Source organism: Triplophysa rosa, linkage group LG12 (assembly GCF_024868665.1).
Source record: "Triplophysa rosa linkage group LG12, Trosa_1v2, whole genome shotgun sequence".
Classification (NCBI taxonomy): domain Eukaryota; kingdom Metazoa; phylum Chordata; class Actinopteri; order Cypriniformes; family Nemacheilidae; genus Triplophysa; species Triplophysa rosa.
In genome coordinates this window covers 17,200,963-17,219,933 of record NC_079901.1, presented here as the reverse complement: position 1 = coordinate 17,219,933, position 18,971 = coordinate 17,200,963, and the positions used below count along the sequence as shown (strand labels likewise).

The window sequence follows — 18,971 nt, the reverse complement described above, 5'->3', positions numbered from 1 at the left end:
AGTATAATAAAATGACTACGTTTTCATCTCTGTAATATCCATATGGAGTAAAGTATAAATCAAACACGGAAAGTTGTTTTCAGTCAATTTTTGAGGAACACGTTAAATTGCATGCTAAAGAAGTTTCTTCTCTAAATGAAAGATAACTGTATAATGTACTAATTATTAAGCTATATATACTCTAACATAATAATATAATATAACTTCAATAATTTAAAATGAAAATTAATATCAAATTAAGAAAAAGGTATACTCATTATTCAAACATACTTATTTTTAACTTTAAACACGTATTGTTTCAGAAATTAGTACTTTTATTGCCAGTGTAAACTATGGGGAAGGAGTAGGAGATGGGCGGGTCCAGACAGCGCAGTGTCTCGCCGGGTTTCTTTCAGCTGACTCCCGTTCACATTCAACATAGGCTACCTGCGAGACCCGTTCTCATCATCCGCCAATGTGACTGTAATGGGAATAAAACAAACTTTTTGTTAACAAATCATTCGACGCCTTTTTAAAGCACATGGTCCTCGTACCACCACAGCATCGGATTATTCACAAACAGCGGAGAAATTAGACGTATTGTTGATTATTAAAAATGTCCATATTACCTTTCACGCCTCCTGTCGTGAAGAGACTGTTGGGCTGGAAGAAGGGCGAGCAGAACGGACAGGAGGAGAAATGGTGTGAGAAGGCAGTAAAGAGTCTGGTGAAGAAGTTGAAGAAGACGGGACAGCTGGACGAGCTGGAGAAGGCCATTACCACCCAGAGTATCAACACGAAGTGCATCACTATACTAAGGTACACAAGCTGTGCTTCAAAACATTGACAGCTGCCTATCTAGAAAGCATTTTCGGCATCATTGGCGCATTGCGAACTTCCTGAATGCAACTACTATAACCGAAAAACGATGTCTAGATGGGTAACGTTAGCTCGATAACGTTAGTTATTGAGACATTCGTATAGTGGACGGCTAGCTCTGCTAACTAGCAAAAGACGTCGGATATTTATAATTTAACACTAAATTCTCAGATTTGGTGAAGTTGTTATTAAAGTGGAGTTCTTTTGTCAGACAATGCTGTCGTTTTATTGCTCGGTAAGCCATCTGAAATTAATAAAACGAGAAATGAGTTGTTAGATTAGTTGATTTAACGTTAGCTCGCTAAGGTAAGTTACAGATTTTACTGAGAGCTGCTTTTTTCCTGGCCGGGTCGCCTTGTTTAAAACAGTGTAATAGAAAACACAATCTTTGGTGTTTTTGCTATTTTCAGCATTTATATTAGCTTACTAGCCAAAATTGCTGACTGTAAATTAGTCTTATATAGTTCTAGTCTAGTTTGTAAAATGTTGATAATTGACCATATTTGACAGTTTTGACAGAAGTGTTGCCATACGGTTAAATATTTGAGATTGTACAATTGAATAAAATCACTATGTGCCAGCAAGTTGTTATATAACCGTTTGATATGTGGGACAGGCTGAAGCTGTTTTCACAGTTTTGCACATTTATTCACTGTTCACAGTTCATATCCCGTTAACATCTTTAATGAAGGTGTACTTTTAGTATAGATAATGTCATTCAGAAATTTAGCCAATGATGTTAAACTGTTCATTACACGGCTTTGAAGTTTGTCAGTTCTGTTGATTTGATTTAGAAAGTTTTGTATCTTTTATCGTGAGTTACATCTGGTGTTGAGTAGGGCTGTGTATTGGCAAGTGCCTCCCGATACGATACATATCACGATAGATGGGTCACGATACAATATATTGCTATGTATTTTGATACGATACACATTTGCGATATACTGCAATACTTTAAATAGAAAATGTAAAAAGTACAGCTAGAAAAACATGCTGTGCACCACCGGGGGTTTTCTGTAATGATAAGTGTAAAAACATCCCTTACCTCTGCAGAGTGGCCATTATGTGCGATGCATGGACCTTTAGATCAGAGGTTTGGGTTCTCAAACTGTGGATTGCGCCCCTCAAGTGGGTAGCACAGGGGAATAAGGTGGCTCACGCAAGTCACTTGGCTGTTGTGTTGCATTACAGTTAAAACAATGAACATGGGCAGTTTAAAACCCCTGTTTCATCCTTGCTGTAAATGTGCTGGTGTCACATCCGTGAAAGCACAATAAATGTCATTGTTACTTTTCTTAATAAACTTTTTGTCTAATGCACTGCAGTAGCCAAGTGACTTGTGTCATGAGTTGCGAAGCCTACAAACAGCATAATTTATATAACTCATTACTCCATTACTTATTTTGAAAACCAAAGCACACCCACACATCAGCTCTGAGATCTCGAAGCGTTCTTATATTTTTCGCAATGCTCGCTTTCACTCACTTTTGGCCATATGTATATGACATGATTTTAAAAAAATCGATAGTAGAGGTATCACTATCGATACACTATTGAAAAAAATATATTGCGATAGTTACATGTATCTATATTTTTGCACAGCCCTAGTGTTGAGATTGTCAGTAAATCATTGCCTCAGGTCCCTAGCTGGTTATCATGATGAGTAAAGCTTGTTACTGTATATCGTAACCCCAGTAGTAGTGGCATGTCCAGTTGTTGGGATCTGCCCAGGACAGGACATTTGGTTAAGGGATTTAGAGAATTAGTGACCCTGAATGAAAACACAAAGCTAGTAATATGGGCAAACACTTTTAAATGGAATATCAAATACCACATAGTTGTTGTGGAGAGCTAAATCTAATAATTTAGATCCAACGTTAGTATTGAGACCGCTAAATAAAAAATATGGTCATCATCTCATTATCATCCTGGTGACTCAGAATAAGATTTTAAGTAGTTTTGTTTTTGTAGTTTTTTTCTTTTGACGGTTTATAGATTTAATTTTTGTAAAATCTGTCATGGTGGGAGCAAGTAACATGGACATGTTCACCTTTAACACACTTCACCTTTAACCTATATGTATTTATCAGCAGTGTTTTTTTTTTGTATATTCCCTTTTAACAGCAATTTACCAGTAAGTAGTAAGGTCCTTGTATGTAGTAAAGTGTAGAAGCCATATGCTTGTTGGATTTATTACTATAGTTTAACTACAGACATAAACTATAGCTACTATAATGAAACTATGGTAAATTTTTAGTTACTGTGGTTTTACTAAAAAAACTTAATTGGAGTATGGTTACTAAATTTGTGGATACGGTGGTTTTACATTTTAGCCGATAACCGATAATCCTTAGAACCGTAGAAGCCGATAACCGATATATTGGCCGATATGCAGTATCTACGTTTTAATATAAGACTAAAACAAAAGGCAAAAAGTGGGCAACTGCTTTTATTTGAAAACATTCACTGCCGAAAACAAGGTAACCATTAGTTCTCTTTTTCCCCCTGAAAATCCTGTACCAAGCCTACTTTACACTAGTTAATGGTTCTTTAACCTTTAAACTTTTCCGGTGTATTTTTTATTTAATAAACAAACTATAGATGTTTTTCAAGAGCAACCCAGAAAAATGTTCTTACTAGTCACAAGTCTAACAGGTCTCAAGACATAAAGCATTCAGACAGCAGTCTGGTTCAAGCAATATGCTTTTGTTCATGCATAAATACTGTATCTACATCAACAACATTTTGCTAATAGCAGTAAGTGAATGATCACGACAGAAAGACAGTACTGTACTGTAATTTAACTGTGAGCAGCATGCAGCTGAAGAAGTATAACCAGAGGAAATTATTTATGATTTATCGTCTACAATATATTGGCCTACATTTTATAATTGGCCGATACCGATAACATTAAAAATGTCCATTTATCGGCCGATACCAATATGGCCGATAATTTATCGTGCATCCCTAGTTTTACTGCAAATACCATCCCTGCTGAAAAAAAAATGTTTATTAAAATTAGGTTTTTCTATTAAATTCCTCTTTGTATTGTGTTTTGGGTTTTATTCCAATAGGATTTACCATCCCACCAATAGAATCCATCACATACAAGTAGACAACAAGTATCCATACAATACAATTGCCATTATAACCATTAAATCCATTACATTTTCTGTTGTATTCTGGGCAGGGTTCTATTTTTTTATTTCAGCAGGAATATTTAAAATATAGCTACTAGCCTACAGTAAAAACATCATTCATTTTCCAAACGGCTTTAAATGATATAGCAGCAGATCAGATGTTAACACGCACGCACACTATCACACTATCGCTATGCGATCTCATGAAATTTCGAATGAAAACTTTACATTTTCCATTTTCTCTGTCATGTAGCTCAAGGTGTATGTGATGTTTATTTACCGTTTAGCTGTTATGCCGATCAAGTCTTGTATGATCTTTGACTGATCGTAGCATTTGTTCTAAGCAATGCATCAAACATAGTTGAACCCACAGATGATTACACCACACTTTAACATTTTCGTCTTTTATAGTTCTATTTGCCTTTTTAGAGTGCTTTCTGCTGTGTAGTAGCGCCGACGTTTACGTTGTTTTGCGGGGAAGATCCCAGGGTCGCCAGATTTGTGTAAAAAATCAGCCAAATGGCCATTCAAAGCTATCTTAGAAAAACTGAAATACTTGGCAACAGTGATAGATCCTGGCAGAACGCAAGCCAGAAAAATTGCGCACACAGGAAAACCCGCTACATAGAAGCGACTTTCTACTTGTGGATCTTTTTATAAATGTAGTGGAGTAAAAAGTATAATATTTGTCTTTCAAATGTAGTGAAGTTAAAGTCACAAGTACTCAGAAAAAATAATACTCAAGTAAAGTACTGATACTCAAAAGTGTACTTAAGTACTCAGGTAAATTTACTTTGTTACTGCCCATCAAAGAACTAGCTGACACATGGTTTACACATGCTGAATTTCATTAACATGACTAGTAATGTCAAAAAGTATTTCCATAAAGAATAGGTCTACGCAATGTCTATACAGGTTTGTTTGTTTGAGTGAGCGATTACTCCGAGGGAAGAGGAGACTGTTTAGACTAAAAAATGGGTGCAAATCACATGGAGAAATCTCAGTGGGAATCCCCTGGTGACTCACATGTTAATAGTGTTAATAAATAGAGGTGATATCATCAAGTGGCATTTGAGCCTGGGGTTACATACTTGAGCATGTAAGTGCATACCTTACCATCTGTGTAACTGCAAGGGGAGAACTTGTTGAAAAGTTTAGATTTTGGCTGGTAAATCGTTTTTTTTTTCTATACAGTATATATAGATTGCAGATTATGTCAAATCAGATGGAATGGTTTAATCATTTCACTGCATGTTTTTCACTACATGTTAACTGCTGGTGTCATGCAGGGCTGTGTAATTGGTCTCCGATGCATCTACATTTACAGTAGATCACTCAGTACTGGTATCCAGTTTCATGGCATCTCACATCACTGGTATGTTCCATCCCCATTTCCACCTCTGAAATCCGACGTGTGGATTATCTCCTCAGACATCAAGCTCAGTTTTTGGGAGACTATACTTCACCACACACTTCACCTCTCCATTGTCGTCACAAAATTGTTATGTTTTCCAAGAAATACAGCAGTTTTGGACAACATTGCTCAGCTTGCTCCTGCCCCTCAAATGGTCACCCTCCTGCTCTCACCAGCCCAATATATTCGCCCTTGAGATTTGCATAACTAAAAACCTCTTCCTTTGCCAACCTGCATTTACATCATATTCTAATATTACACCCTTCATCTTTAGTGTCTTGTGTCTTTAGTTTCTATGATCTTGTATATGTGATATTGTGCTGTGCTGAAACTGATCACCCGTCCCATATTGACGTTAAATTCTTTCTTTCTGCAGTTTAAACACATGCACCCTGCTCCCTTTTAACAGGAAGTAAATATGTGCTTGCTTCTCTGCTGCATCTATCGCTTTACCACCCTAGCAAGCAAGCCTCAACCAATGTGTCAACTCTGTCTGTCACGTGTTCTTTAAAACATCACATGTGTTTAGCAAACAAGCAAAAGCTATCAAGTCAGACACCTTGATGTGTAAATTGTAATGGGTGTGGATCTTCAGACAGACTTTAAACACAGCTAATAGTGCATGTATTCATTAGAGTATGTGACATGCATATTCAGAAATCAAGATTGCTAGAGCTCGAGGAAGGTGTGGGTTGTTGTTTGGTTTGTGGTTAATTGTAAGAGGTTGGCGTTGAGAGTTCACGCTCCGAGACACGCGCAGTGGCTTTGGCATACAGTCAGTGATGTCCCGGTTTGCTCTTTGGCCTTCTGGATGAAATGCTCTGTGCATTAGTGGCCAGCGGGGTTACAGGGTTTAGAGGACGGCACATGTATGCAACAAAACAAGAGCAGGAAACCGTCACCTGCTCACAAGCTGCTCTGGGTTTTTGAGGTCATGCTACTTCCTGCTCCGCTCACACTTGCCTTTTAAACAAAGAGCATACTTATTGTGAAAGCGTCTAATGTAAATGAGACCAAACCCATGCTAAGAACTGAAAATGTATTTTAATATCTGTTGTCTAAAGTTGCCTCATTGAGTGTGTCAGGTGTAAAATTAATATGATATTACAAATGATTTGAGAATAATAGACTTAGCTCAGAATATATAAACAACAAGTAAATATATTTAATTAGTGCGTGGCTAAAATTACTAGGATCAATGACAATTTTTCTGTAATTTTTTGGTTTTCTAAAACAAGCTTTCCGTTTGTGTTATAAAAAATAAATGAATTAGGATTTAGGATTATGAACCAATCACTTATGGATTCAACGTGACTTCACACATGTGAATTGTGTGAGATATGTGGCAACATTGCTCACACAGTCAGGAAGTTATGAGGTTACTGGCATGCCGGCTGCACACTGTAAATAATCTCAACTCTCTATGGTTCCTTGAAATACCAATTTTATTGAACACGTTGACCTCTGGTTTTAATTTCTCAGCAGTTATTTTTACTCTGTTATTCAATTAAAATGACAGCCTGTGTATGTGGCAGTGGAGGATAGACAGATGCTCTTGGCAATGACTGTCACTGAAGGGTGAACGGGTTCTGCTGTGTGTGACCGTCAGGTCAGTCTGGAGGTCGGTTTGACTCGAACAGAAGGGAAAGTAGTCGTATGTCTGTCTTGAGCAGAGCTGTGGCAGGGGCTGTGGGAGATTCAGGACTTAGCTTTGTCTGTGCGGACTGACTCAGACAATAGATCGCTCTGGCTTTTCTTTGTCAGGTTGCAAACCGCAGAGGGGCTGGTCAAGAGCTCTTTGTGTTTTGTCAGTGCGTATGCCAAATGCTGACTTATTCCTTTGGTATATACAATAAATGAGAGAATTAAATAATCATTCATATTTACTGAATAACAAAATTTTTATATTAGAGTGCATTTCTTTAGTTTTCAAAAAATGAATGAAAAAAGTTCACGAAAATATGTAAATATTTGTTCATTGTAACATTGTATCTCGTATGCCCTCATTACATTTTATTGTGCATGTGATATCCAGAAATCAAGATTGTCCATTAAAATCCCAGGCTATAAGGCTAACCACTAATTTTGTATACAATAGGGAGGCTCAGAGATGACGTATTTTTGTATGCAAACCCCTGAAGCGAGTTAGCATTTTACTTTATTTGACTTCCGGTTCCATCGCTCCAAAGTCTATGGGTTTTTTGAATGGGTTTTTGGTAAATCTCCCGAAATAAGGTCAGTGGTAAACAAACCTCTAAATATTTTCACGTTTTATTTTATGACTTCTAGGACACACCAATTATAACCCGCTTGGGATTTTTAAAGCCTTATTGTGTCTTAAAAATGGTTGCTAAGAAGTTGCTAAAAGCGACTATTTCCTTTGGTGGGGATGTTAGACGCCATCGCGCATATAAAGCTCCCAAATAATGCAACATGGGCACAAATCTCTTAAAACGTAGATGCGGATTCATTCACGGAGTAATTACTTACCAGGGAACACATTTTTAATAAAGATTGAAAGAGTTGTCGGAGGCTTGGTGGTGGTGACTTCGATATTGAGCAGCCTTAAGTATAGTCTGTTTATAGTATCATGTTAGCTTTTTACTTCTGTGATTGTATTTCGGCTTCTAAAGTAACAAATGTGGTGTTCATTTGTAAAGATTATCTTGATAGACAAAACGTGTGTACATCATAAACCTTTGTTAATCACAGAGCTTATTTTTTGTGATCTTCCAAAAGTCTATTGGAAAAGTGCATAGGCTTTCGGTCGAGGGAACCAGCGCGGTGTTTACTTCCGGGTTATCCTACATAAATACGTCATTTCTGAGGTACAGGATTGGGTTAAAGTTACATTTACAAACATATTATGTCAATGACGATGCTCAGCATCATTTCTGGGCTTATATTTCGTCTGTCTGGTGAATAAATCACATATAGTTTAGGGTGCAGAATACTGGCATTCACACAATTGGTGCATAGCTGAATGAATAGGTAAACATGGAAAGTTCATATTCTGGTCTTAGTCTGCTCTGCCACGCTGTCTTTCCTCCACTCCTGCCAGATACTTCATCTATTCTAAACTCACATGCTCTCTCCTCATCTTCTGTCAGTCCTCTGTGCCTGAGCCTTTTAAAGAATTAAGAGAACCTTGAACTGGGGTGAAAATGCATTAATGCGATAAAATGCATTAGCAATGCATTTCATTGTATCCACGCCACAATAGCATGAGAATGATTCATGCTTTCACCGCTGGTTTCTCTGACCTCAGCCAACGGCAGGCTCTTCTACTCCTAGTGTGTGAAAATAAGACCAGATTCATTTTCCACTAAATGAGGTTCTTGTACTTTTTGAATTTCTTGGGTTCTGTAGAATATAAAGAATTGAGCAAAGGATTACTATTATATGTGAAGAAGCCTTTTTGTTAGCATTTACATTTATCTCAGCTTGTCTGAATGGCTGAATGGCTGTCAGTGGAGAAAGATGCTTTGTGCAACAAGATTAGTTACGACATCTAACAGGGGCTGACTGGGCCAGGCAAACTTGCCAAACGTTGACCCCTGGGATTGACCCAGCACAGGCCTTTTATAGATCTTATCAGGGCAAGATTTATTATGCTTTCCATTTGTTGCATTCAGGCTCAAGTATTAGAAACAACTAGTATGGGGTCAGTTGTTTCATTTCCTCCTGAACTCTCTGTGCAGGTCTCTGGATGGCCGTCTGCAGGTATCTCATAGAAAAGGCCTCCCTCATGTGATCTACTGCCGACTGTGGCGCTGGCCTGACCTGCAGTCCCACCATGAGCTGCGTGCCATAGACCTGTGTGAGTTTGCCTTCCACATGAAGAAGGACGAAGTGTGTGTAAACCCTTACCACTACCAGCGTGTGGAGACACCAGGTGAGACCGGCAGGACTATTCTGAAGTACTTTCACAGTTTCACAATCAAATTTGAGTATGGATATAAGTGATTTATTAGGAAATTGTGTTTAGTTCTGCCTCCAGTCCTGGTTCCTCGGCACACTGACATCCCCACAGAATTCCCTCCGCTGGATGATTACTCCATTCCTGAGAACACCATATTCCCTGCCGACATTGAGCCTCCGAGCAACTATATTCCGGGTACAAACATGTTTTCTGTTTTCTCTCTGAAAATCATCACACATTAACTTTCACCCAGACATGCCCTCAGGACTACACAATAGTGTAGACATTACTCACTCTAACACACACATGCTGGATCACAGGCACACAGCTGCTGGGCTTAGTGGTGTCTCAGTTTGTATAAGCTGTTTTGTCAAGAATGTTCAGTCTGGTCTTTCAATAAAGTTGGCAAAAACAATTAGGCTAAGATGAGGACAGATCCAATTCTTCACTGGTAACATCAGAGAGATTTAACATGATTTATGCAAAAGATACAAATTGTTTTTCTGGGTAGATTTTCTCACCAAAGGAAACATTTTAAAAGTTATAAAGTCATGTGTGCTTCCTTTGAGTGTCTGTGTTGGCGTACAATTTAATATATTTTTTTATTTTTAGTAAATGTACATTTAACTACAAAAAATCTAAAAGTATTGATGACTAATGTTGATTTTTGTCTAATGAAATGCTATCCCAGAGTGAAAATGTCCTTCAGCCTAATACTAACTGCCACTTACTAGCAAGTAGCAAATTATGGTTCATTGCTGTGAAAATGTCAAACGGCTATTCAAAATGGGATGCACTCTTCTATTTGCACCTTAAAAACCTTTCATTTACCTTTCAAGCCTTTTCTTGCTAGTAAATGTCTGATTTGTGTTTCAGAGACACCTCCTCCAGGGTATCTGAGCGAGGATGGGGAAACCAGTGACCATCAAATGAACCACAGTATGGACACAGGTGACAGAGCTGAACTTTCCTTTTATTCAAAAGACTGATGTCAGACATCAAAACTGATTTCAGACATATCTCATATTCATATTTTTATTTCTCAGGTTCCCCGAGCCTTTCACCCAACCCTGTCTCACCCACAAACAACAACTTAGGTAAGATCACACTTGCATCATCTCCATCAGATGGTTTTTGATCTGAACCTATAAGACGTGATTGCTCTAAGTACATCATGATGGGGGCTCTCCACCCTGCTGTGAGGCCTGGCTGGATTATCTCTGGCATGTTATCTCCATAACACGGACCTGCCTGTCTGACCCTGTTTTCTGTGATTAGTGAGAGTGAAAGTCAGCCTCACTGAACCAATGAGAAAACACTAGTGCGAGTCACTGCCAGTAATGCATGATGAGTAATGCCACCAGCATCCCATACTGTCCTTGTTACAGACAGTTGCTCAGGGCATCGGATGGGAATGTATGGTTGCGAAACAGTAGACGACAATTGTTTTCATTTTTTACCAAATAATTGGATTTTTAGTTTGGATGTATAGCCATACAACTATTGGATTTATGTACATGCACAACTTAGCATCTGTGCTAAAAAACTCAATGCTACAAATTTGGGCCCTAAGGACATAAGACCACTGAGAATTTTTTCAAAAAGTAAGTCATACAGGTTTTGAATGAACTGAGGATGAATAAATAATGCCAGAATTTGTATTTTTGGGTGAACTCTCACTTTAAGATGTGAAACTTGTTTATAATAGTTAAGGAGTTTCTGTGAGTGTGTCAGGGGAAACCTCATATAAAAGAAGCCTTTGTTTTTTGTCCTCTCTGTGTTCTCAGCCAGCTCAGTCTAATGTAATAATAATAATATCAAGTTGCTGGGTTTTTCTAACTCTGCAGAGAGACTCCAGGGATCATGCAGAAGAAATAACACATAACACAGGCAGCCTGCTGTTTTCAAAGGGCAAGAGAGGGTTACATTCTGTCAGAATGTGATCACTACTCACAGACTTCACACCAAAGTCTGAAGTCCAGTGTGCTTTTCCTGTTCTGCATTCATTAGTGTTTATTTTCTTGTCTCTTTATCTTTGTTCTGTACTTGTTTTTCTTGTCTCTCTGCTTCCTCTCTCTGTGCTCTTGTGCATATGTGTCAGACCTGGAACCGGTAACATACTGTGAATCTGCGTTCTGGTGTTCCATCTCCTACTACGAGCTGAACCAGCGTGTGGGCGAGACCTTTCACGCCTCTCAACCATCTCTGACAGTAGACGGCTTTACGGACCCCTCTAACGCAGAGCGATTCTGCCTGGGCCTGTTGTCCAACGTGAACCGCAACGCTGCTGTGGAGCTCACGCGCAGGCACATCGGTACATTTATAGAAAACTACTGAATGTAGAAATGAAAACATGTATGCTAGTTCTGTGTTGCTAAACCTCGACCCCCACGTTCCCCAGGCCGAGGTGTGCGCTTGTATTACATCGGAGGCGAAGTGTTTGCAGAGTGTCTGAGCGACAGCGCTATTTTCGTCCAGAGTCCAAACTGTAACCAGCGTTACGGCTGGCACCCTGCCACAGTGTGTAAGATTCCTCCCGGTGAGTCAGTTCGTCAACGTTTTGATTGGCTGCGTGTGTATATACATCCTGTGAGTCACTCGTGCATGTTCTAGACTTCCTCATTATGTTCTATAGAACCATTCAAGCATATATGTGTGGGCCTCTCATTTTCTCTCAGGCTGTAATCTGAAGATTTTCAATAATCAGGAGTTTGCCGCTCTGTTGGCTCAATCAGTGAATCAGGGGTTTGAAGCGGTGTACCAGCTCACCCGCATGTGCACCATCCGCATGAGTTTCGTCAAAGGTTGGGGGGCGGAGTACAGGTGAGCCAAGACACGTCTTGAAGCATATGTACTGTACATATAAAGACGGCCAAACTCTCCTTTTCCACTCTGTATTCAAATTTGATATTTGTACGTATCCATACAAACAATATTGGACACTAATATTGATCTTTTATACGTCCCCTCCCCTCAGATTTTCTATATATACTTTGTTAGTATCATAAGGGATCTTAATTATATGAGCTACATGGGATTCAATGCACTAAATTACTTTAGTGCTGTATACATAGTTTGCTTTGTCCTGTTATCAAATTGTGATTTTAACCTGAAATCAAATGTGTAATAATTCCTGTCTGCAGTCTCTCTTTATTTTCTCCGAGTCAGACAAAAGCACATCTCCCATAGTGCTGTAAATATGAGGCCTTCCCACAGTTTAAACAGGAGAGGGTTGTGATTTTAGTACATTCTGGTGGTAGATGAGTAGATGAAACGCGCTGTGCCTAAGCAATTCTGTGCATGGCACCGGGTACTGTTAATGGAACCAGGGGAATGTTTTGCTGGAGGGCCCGCACTTTATTTTAAAAGCGCTAAGGTTTACAACAAACAATTAAAAATAGCAAGATCTTATTTTGAGTCTGCATGAAACATATCAGGAGGAATGTGGTAGATAGGTGGGAATTCTTGGCGAGGAAATGTGCCAAAATAAGTAGGTGTACAGAGATTGGAAGAATGAGACTGTTGCAGTACAGGCTTACCGTTTTGCATAAAAGTGTGAAAAAATAAACCCTTTAAAACAATTTATTTATAAAATACGATTTGTTGCTCATGTAGGACATCATCACTGCATAGAGATTCTGTTTTAATGCCCCTCAGATGTTTTCATATCTGAATCACTTTAAAAAAAAGAGGTTCTATACATGTAAATGCTCGGGGACAAAATAAACAGGCCAAACAGTATTTAATCGCTTTTCTGTGACAGCCCCAAACAAAAATCTAATCCGTACCCTTGATTATATAAAAGAGCTATTCCTGGCCCGCTTACAGTCTGCTGAAATTGCGGCAGGGAAGCACATTACTGACCCAGATTCTCCTTCCTGCAGGCGGCAAACAGTGACCAGCACACCCTGCTGGATAGAGCTGCATCTCAACGGCCCCCTGCAGTGGCTGGACAGGGTGCTCACTCAGATGGGCTCTCCAAACCTCCGGTGCTCCAGCGTGTCATAGGACGAACCCTCGAGTACCCAATACCCAACAAATGACACCCAGATGACACCCCTCTGTGCTGCTGTACACCAAAAGCAGCACAGTAAACAAACGGAGCAAAACCAAGGACAGGATGATGAACACCTGCAGGACTTTCTAGATTGTCGCTCGTATCAGACAGATCTTAGTTTATGCACTTTTAATGACACTCATGGATCATGAATGATATTTCCACAGTGCGAACAGTGATGAGGCACTCGCTTCATTGTGAACTTAAATATTACGTGTGTTTATGAAACTGCAATGTTGTCAATTTTTGTTTTGATCAACAAATTATCACGCATTCAGTGAAATACCTGGCTTGGTCTGAAGGTGTGAGTTAGGCTCGTAATATGATTGCTTATAATCATAGTCATCCTCATGGGGGCCTAGTACACATTTCTTGACGTACGACCAGATAAGCCTTTTAAAGAGTGCTCTGTTTCCATGACCTTCAGTGAAGGGCCCTTGTATGAACTTGTTAGCCTGGTGGCTAGCTGTCAGCTAGCTGCTTGTTTAAGCTGCTTTGTCTAGCTGTGGTTGTGCTTCCTGTTGCACAGCACCGAATTGGTCCGTACATTGTGTCTGCGACCCGTGTCGGTCTCGCTTGCACATTCGACAAGCTTTGTAAACGTCTATCGGGGAATCTATTTTTAAAACAGGTACCTAGTTTAGGGTAGCACAGGCATGATGATAAAAAGCACTTGATGATGAAGTGAACAAGACATTAGCATTGGAATTTTGTCAGTGACAAACGTAGTAGTCGATAGTGCCATTGTATTTCTTAATTTAAAGATGGTTTCTGTTTGAATTTTGCTCGGTAAGGCAAATCAAGACAATTTCGTATTGAGTATTTTTGCATAAACTGAATGGAAATTGTGAAGTATATTTTTACTGTGCTCCTAAATAGAGTATTGACATAAGATGGTGTGGTTGCATCAACAGGTGTCCATCACTGTCATAGGAGACACAGCACCAGTTCTATAAAGTAAAAATGCACAATGGACACACGTAGAACAACAATGAATACCGGTTATACAGAGTGAATTATATTTTTGTTCTCTTCAGGATTGCTCAGCCATACTCCTCACATTGTTTACTAGAAATCTATCCATTTTTGTCTTAATGTTGGCACATTAAAAGGATGTTTTAAACTCAGGACCACCCGTCCACAGAGCTCACGCAACAACAAACATTTCATATTTCTATGTACTACAATATTTTACTATCAGTACTTTGAGCATGGTTAGGACAAAATTGACACTTGTATTTTACAACATGTTTTTTTTTGTGGAAAAGCGGGGGCAAGTACTGCTGGCAGCTCTTGGAATGCTTGTGCTGTTATACAAAGGATACTTAATATGTAATAGCTGGATTTTCTTGTTTCGAGCCAAATGGCTTATTTTTGTATTGGCTTTGAACGTTGTTTTCCATGGCTGGATTTCAGAGTTTAGCTATTGATTCATTGCATGGATTGAAGATGAATTCTTAGCAGATAAACAGTTGCTGGACTCTGGAAGGAGTACATTGCTCATGGAAATATCAAAGCTCTCTGCTTGCTTTTAAAAATCGGTTGTATTGTCTGGAACCTGATCAAATGCATATTTTATGGAACAATTCTTGTAATGTTTTATCCCCACTGGCTGACCTTATGTTGCTGTATATCTTATGCTGACACCTCCTCTATAACTCAACAGGCTCAAAGCACAAGGTGAACTATTGCGGTTATTTAGATGCCTTTCCTTTTCTTGGAATATTGATATTAAAGTGTCATGTTTTTGTCACGCACTCTTGATTTGGTGAAATGACCCATCTTAGTTTCAGTACATTAATATTCTTTAACTGGTGCTGTTAGCCCTGAAATACCATTTCTGTATACTCACATTTCCTTGCATCCGCTGTTGTATTGCCTTTAATAATTTAATAATAAAATGTGTTTGAAACAAGATCTTTGTTAAAGCTTTTTAACACTGACTTCATTTGTGCTATATTACCTTTCATGCATACAAAAACAAGTGAATTGGTCTTGAAACTCTGCAGAACCTGTGAAGAGAGGTTGACCTAGAAGATCAAAACATGACAAGCGAATTTCAACAGATCATTTTTTAATTGACATGATCTAATGACATGCTCAAGCACAGTCCTTAATTGAGATTTACATCCTGATTTGTTTTCAAACAATCCACTTTTAACTCATCTCTCTTATTTACCGCTTGTTGCAGCACTCTTGACAGAATATGCTTTATCCCGATACAAGACCACGAGAGGGGAGACGTGACTACAATCTTGCCCACTGCGACCCCCTTCTATTCCTCTGGGATTTTACGGTTTAAAAGTCAAATGCCCATAATCACCCTGCAGAACCTAAATGTCGTGTTGGATGTTGAAATCTTAGTAACTGCTGTTATTTCAGGCATCCTTGCACATTCCAGATCTTGGATTCTTGAGTGGGGCTGGGCGGGTTGAAATTGGAATGACTGGGGGTTCAAGAGGTGGGCTGAGTATTACCAGTGGAAGCTGGTTAATACTGTGGCCTTAACTTTCCTCTCCTGATGACAAGCCATCAATCTCATCTTGGTCTCCACCAATGGCCATCCAGAATGCTTTAGCAACCTGTTAGAGAATAAATCATGTGTCAGTATTGAGGAATTACAAATATTAGCGTTGACAAGATATAATACAGGGGTATGGAAACCACTATAAATGGGAGTGGCATGTCCCCTTCCCACATGAGGAATTTTAAGGTTGTTCTGGATACATTACCTTCTCTGCATGTACTTTTCTCTGCTCATGTGGTAATGAAGAGGCTTTGTCTAGAAAAGAAGGACTTTTAATAAAAATAAATAAAAAAACACACATTGACCATAGAATAGAACAAAGTGTATTGTTACCTTTCATCTCTTTTAATTTTGTAAAGAGCCGTTCAAAATTCTCAACATCTGCATCTCCAGCTGTAAGATTGGCCAGTTCCTGGATGTCTATGTCAATCATGGGATCTTTGCAACAAATCGGCAATAAATTACAGTTCACACTTAAGAGAAGTTGGCCTGCTACCTTTCAATTGGAATCCAAAAAAACTGAAAAACTTTCACTACTGACTACTTTAAATGGAAATGTATATTATCACATTATCATTTGTTTACCCCTAAAAATGAAATATATTGCAAACAAAGGCACTTACCAACTGCTACCTCTCCTGTATTAGTCTGGTTATCTTCTGCTCTCTGGCCCTCACTGCTTTCATCTGTGCTGTTGGACGGAGAGGACTAAAAACAAGAAAGACATTGTATTTTAAAGAAATGATAATAAAATATCCTGTTCTCTTACATTCACTAAATGATACAAATATACAGATTTCTATTTTAAATAGAAAGGTTAACCTGGGTCTCTTGACTCGACCGTGGGTTGTTGTGACGAGAGGCCACCAGACTGCTCATTAGACCAAATCCCTGACTGTGTTCTGACAAGAATATATGATATTCAAAGTGAATGTTAATTATGCTGAAAAGCTTTGTGCGTTACAAAATAGGGCATAACATCTCACCATCTTTCATCTCGACACTGGACCACACATTAGCGTTGAGAGCTTGCACTATTCTTTTTACTCCAGTGGACTCTGGAAAGTCATCTGTGGGTGCAGAAAAATATAAGCCTACAATGTAGTTAAAAGACTATGAATGTGAACTAATCTATTATTGTGATCAAAACATGATGTCTTCTCTCTTACCGTCCTCATCAGGTACATCTTGAGGATTGAGCTCCACTAATTCAAATGCATGAGACAGACACCATTGCTGGGCCTCTTGTCTGCTAATACCTGCAAAAGTAAATTCACAGCAAGCTCAGTAAAGATATGTATACATTCTACCCCAAACCGTATGTCATTAATCCATCATGTGCCTCAAACCACACCCATAAATCTGTCATCACAAAGAGGTGGTTTACGCTTAAAATATCTGACCTAAGGTAATAAATACTCTGCATCCTTTAGATCAGATATTATAACCAAAAAAGGAAGTACCATAAACACCAGGGTGCATGTCACAAGTCACTCACCACTGTCACACACATGGTCACACACTAGGATGAGCACTTCTGGAGCCAGTTCCTCCACTACTGCTAACCAGGGATTGACATTACTTAGACCATCTTTCTGAAATATAGGGATAGATAAATGGAGGGGTGTGCATTTTAGGGTCAATACAAAATGATCAGTATGTCAATCACTTACAGTTTTGCTGTTGAAGTATACAATGAAGGCTTGCATAGACCGGGCAACCTCTACATTCATGGTGAATGTATTTGGAACAACACATAGACTGACGTTTGCTGTGTAGTACTTGTTGTTGATTGTCCATGGATACCAAGCAACTCCGTCTTCAATTTTATTAGCTTGTGGTAGTGATTCTAAGCCCAAGATCTCTGAAAGAAACAGACCAAATGCAAACTTAGCCAAGGAGTGTATATAGGGGCAGTCTATGGTGGCCCAATGGTTAGAGAGTCGGACTCGTGACCAAGCAACTCCGTCTTCAATTTTATTAGCTTGTGGTAGTGATTCTAAGCCCAAGATCTCTGAAAGAAACAGAGTTCGATTCCCAGGGCCGGCGGGTAACGACTGAAGTAGGGGTAAGTAGGGGTACTTGCTCCCCGGGCGCTGCAGTGATAGCTGCCCACTGCTCCGGGTGTACGTGTGTTCACCACTTGCTGTGCGTGTGTTCACTATTCTCTGGATGGGTTAAATGCAGAGGTCACATTTCGGGTATGGGTCACCATATCTGACTAATAGGTCACTTTCACTTTCACTTATATGATTGCAGAATAACATTTGCATTCATACAGCAAGTCATCCTGAAGCTTAACACTGCCGCCTGCTGGAAAAATAGGGGTAATAACACCAACATATCGATTACATACCATTTAAAAGCTTAACGCTAACAAACGTTAGGGAGAAAGATACTTGCATTCTTATTAATGCAAACCAATCATCACGACGCTTTCTCTGGAATACGGTTAAAATGGTGAAAAACTAAATGGCAATAAATTCACCTATAAGTTAACGTTACACAGTTATCATGTCAATCATTCACGAGTAAGATGTTGCGGTCACTGGACACCTGGCATCACGCTTGTCAAAAACAAGAAGCAACAGTGTAAAAATAGTCAGTAGGCTACACTTAAAAGACAACAATTGCACGTACACTGCAGAAAGTATAGCTTTATGCTACCGTTTCATAAATACATTCATATACTCCTAACCTAATAATAAAAAGGCGTAATGTTTTTCAGACTTGCAGACATTGAATAAGAAGACACCACGGCGGATGTTTCTCGTTGACAGCTAGCGTTAATTTAGCCGAAAGGCTAATGTGACTGGGAGATTAAAGTGTTGTTTACTCACGTCTGATGAGCTCTTCTTCTTTAAAGCTGGAATCGCAACTTGTGACTAAGATACAAGGCAAGGTGGGTACTTCATCTTCTTGATCGTCTGACATTTTTAAGCTTTAGGACACTTAAAATAGCTTCTAATACGAATTAGCACGTTAGCAACAGCTGTCAACCTTGCAAGAAACCTTTCACCTCTGACGTCAGGTTGCGATATACTTCCGTGTCT

General features: G+C 39.1%; 2 protein-coding genes across 3 annotated transcripts; one reads left to right on the top strand and one right to left on the bottom strand.

Annotated features, from left to right (window-relative positions):
* Window positions 1–410: 410 nt before the first annotated feature.
* smad3b (SMAD family member 3b) lies at window positions 411–15,321 on the top strand. The gene is made up of 9 exons (XM_057347904.1): window positions 411–798; window positions 9,114–9,307; window positions 9,401–9,529; window positions 10,211–10,285; window positions 10,381–10,431; window positions 11,436–11,648; window positions 11,736–11,873; window positions 12,013–12,157; window positions 13,219–15,321. Exons 1-9 carry the CDS (start codon window positions 596–598, stop codon window positions 13,340–13,342), a joined length of 1,272 nt encoding a protein of 423 aa, XP_057203887.1. The 5' UTR covers window positions 411–595; the 3' UTR covers window positions 13,343–15,321.
* Window positions 15,322–15,442: 121 nt separating this feature from the next.
* aagab (alpha and gamma adaptin binding protein) lies at window positions 15,443–18,962 on the bottom strand. 2 transcript variants are annotated; one of them, XM_057347907.1, is made up of 10 exons: window positions 18,759–18,822; window positions 17,592–17,782; window positions 17,417–17,509; window positions 17,088–17,177; window positions 16,905–16,988; window positions 16,741–16,820; window positions 16,542–16,626; window positions 16,252–16,356; window positions 16,124–16,173; window positions 15,443–15,973 (listed from the first exon to the last, which is right to left on the bottom strand). In XM_057347907.1, the coding sequence occupies exons 2-10, from the start codon at window positions 17,716–17,718 to the stop codon at window positions 15,896–15,898; spliced, it is 792 nt and encodes a 263-aa protein (XP_057203890.1). In that variant the 5' UTR covers window positions 17,719–17,782; window positions 18,759–18,822; the 3' UTR covers window positions 15,443–15,895. The 2 variants fall into 2 exon arrangements, with proteins under 2 accessions (XP_057203890.1, XP_057203889.1); XM_057347906.1 differs by having other exon boundaries at window positions 15,444–15,973; window positions 17,417–17,513; window positions 18,759–18,962.
* Between the last annotated feature and the right edge of the window lie 9 nt (window positions 18,963–18,971).

Excerpts from the sequence above, each read along its gene's own strand:
- smad3b (XM_057347904.1), top strand. The coding sequence starts at position 596 with ATGTCCATATTACCTTTCACGCCTCCTGTCGTGAAGAGACTGTTGGGC. Across the intron at positions 10,286-10,380 it reads GAACCACAGTATGGACACAG|GTTCCCCGAGCCTTTCACCC; the intron begins GTGACAGAGCTG and ends TTTATTTCTCAG. Across the intron at positions 11,649-11,735 it reads GCTCACGCGCAGGCACATCG|GCCGAGGTGTGCGCTTGTAT; the intron begins GTACATTTATAG and ends CACGTTCCCCAG.
- aagab (XM_057347906.1), bottom strand. The coding sequence starts at position 18,852 with ATGTCAGACGATCAAGAAGATGAAGTACCCACCTTGCCTTGTATCTTA. Across the intron at positions 17,514-17,591 it reads TATACTTCAACAGCAAAACT|AAAGATGGTCTAAGTAATGT; the intron begins GTAAGTGATTGA and ends CCTATATTTCAG. Across the intron at positions 17,178-17,416 it reads TGACCATGTGTGTGACAGTG|GTATTAGCAGACAAGAGGCC; the intron begins GTGAGTGACTTG and ends TTACTTTTGCAG.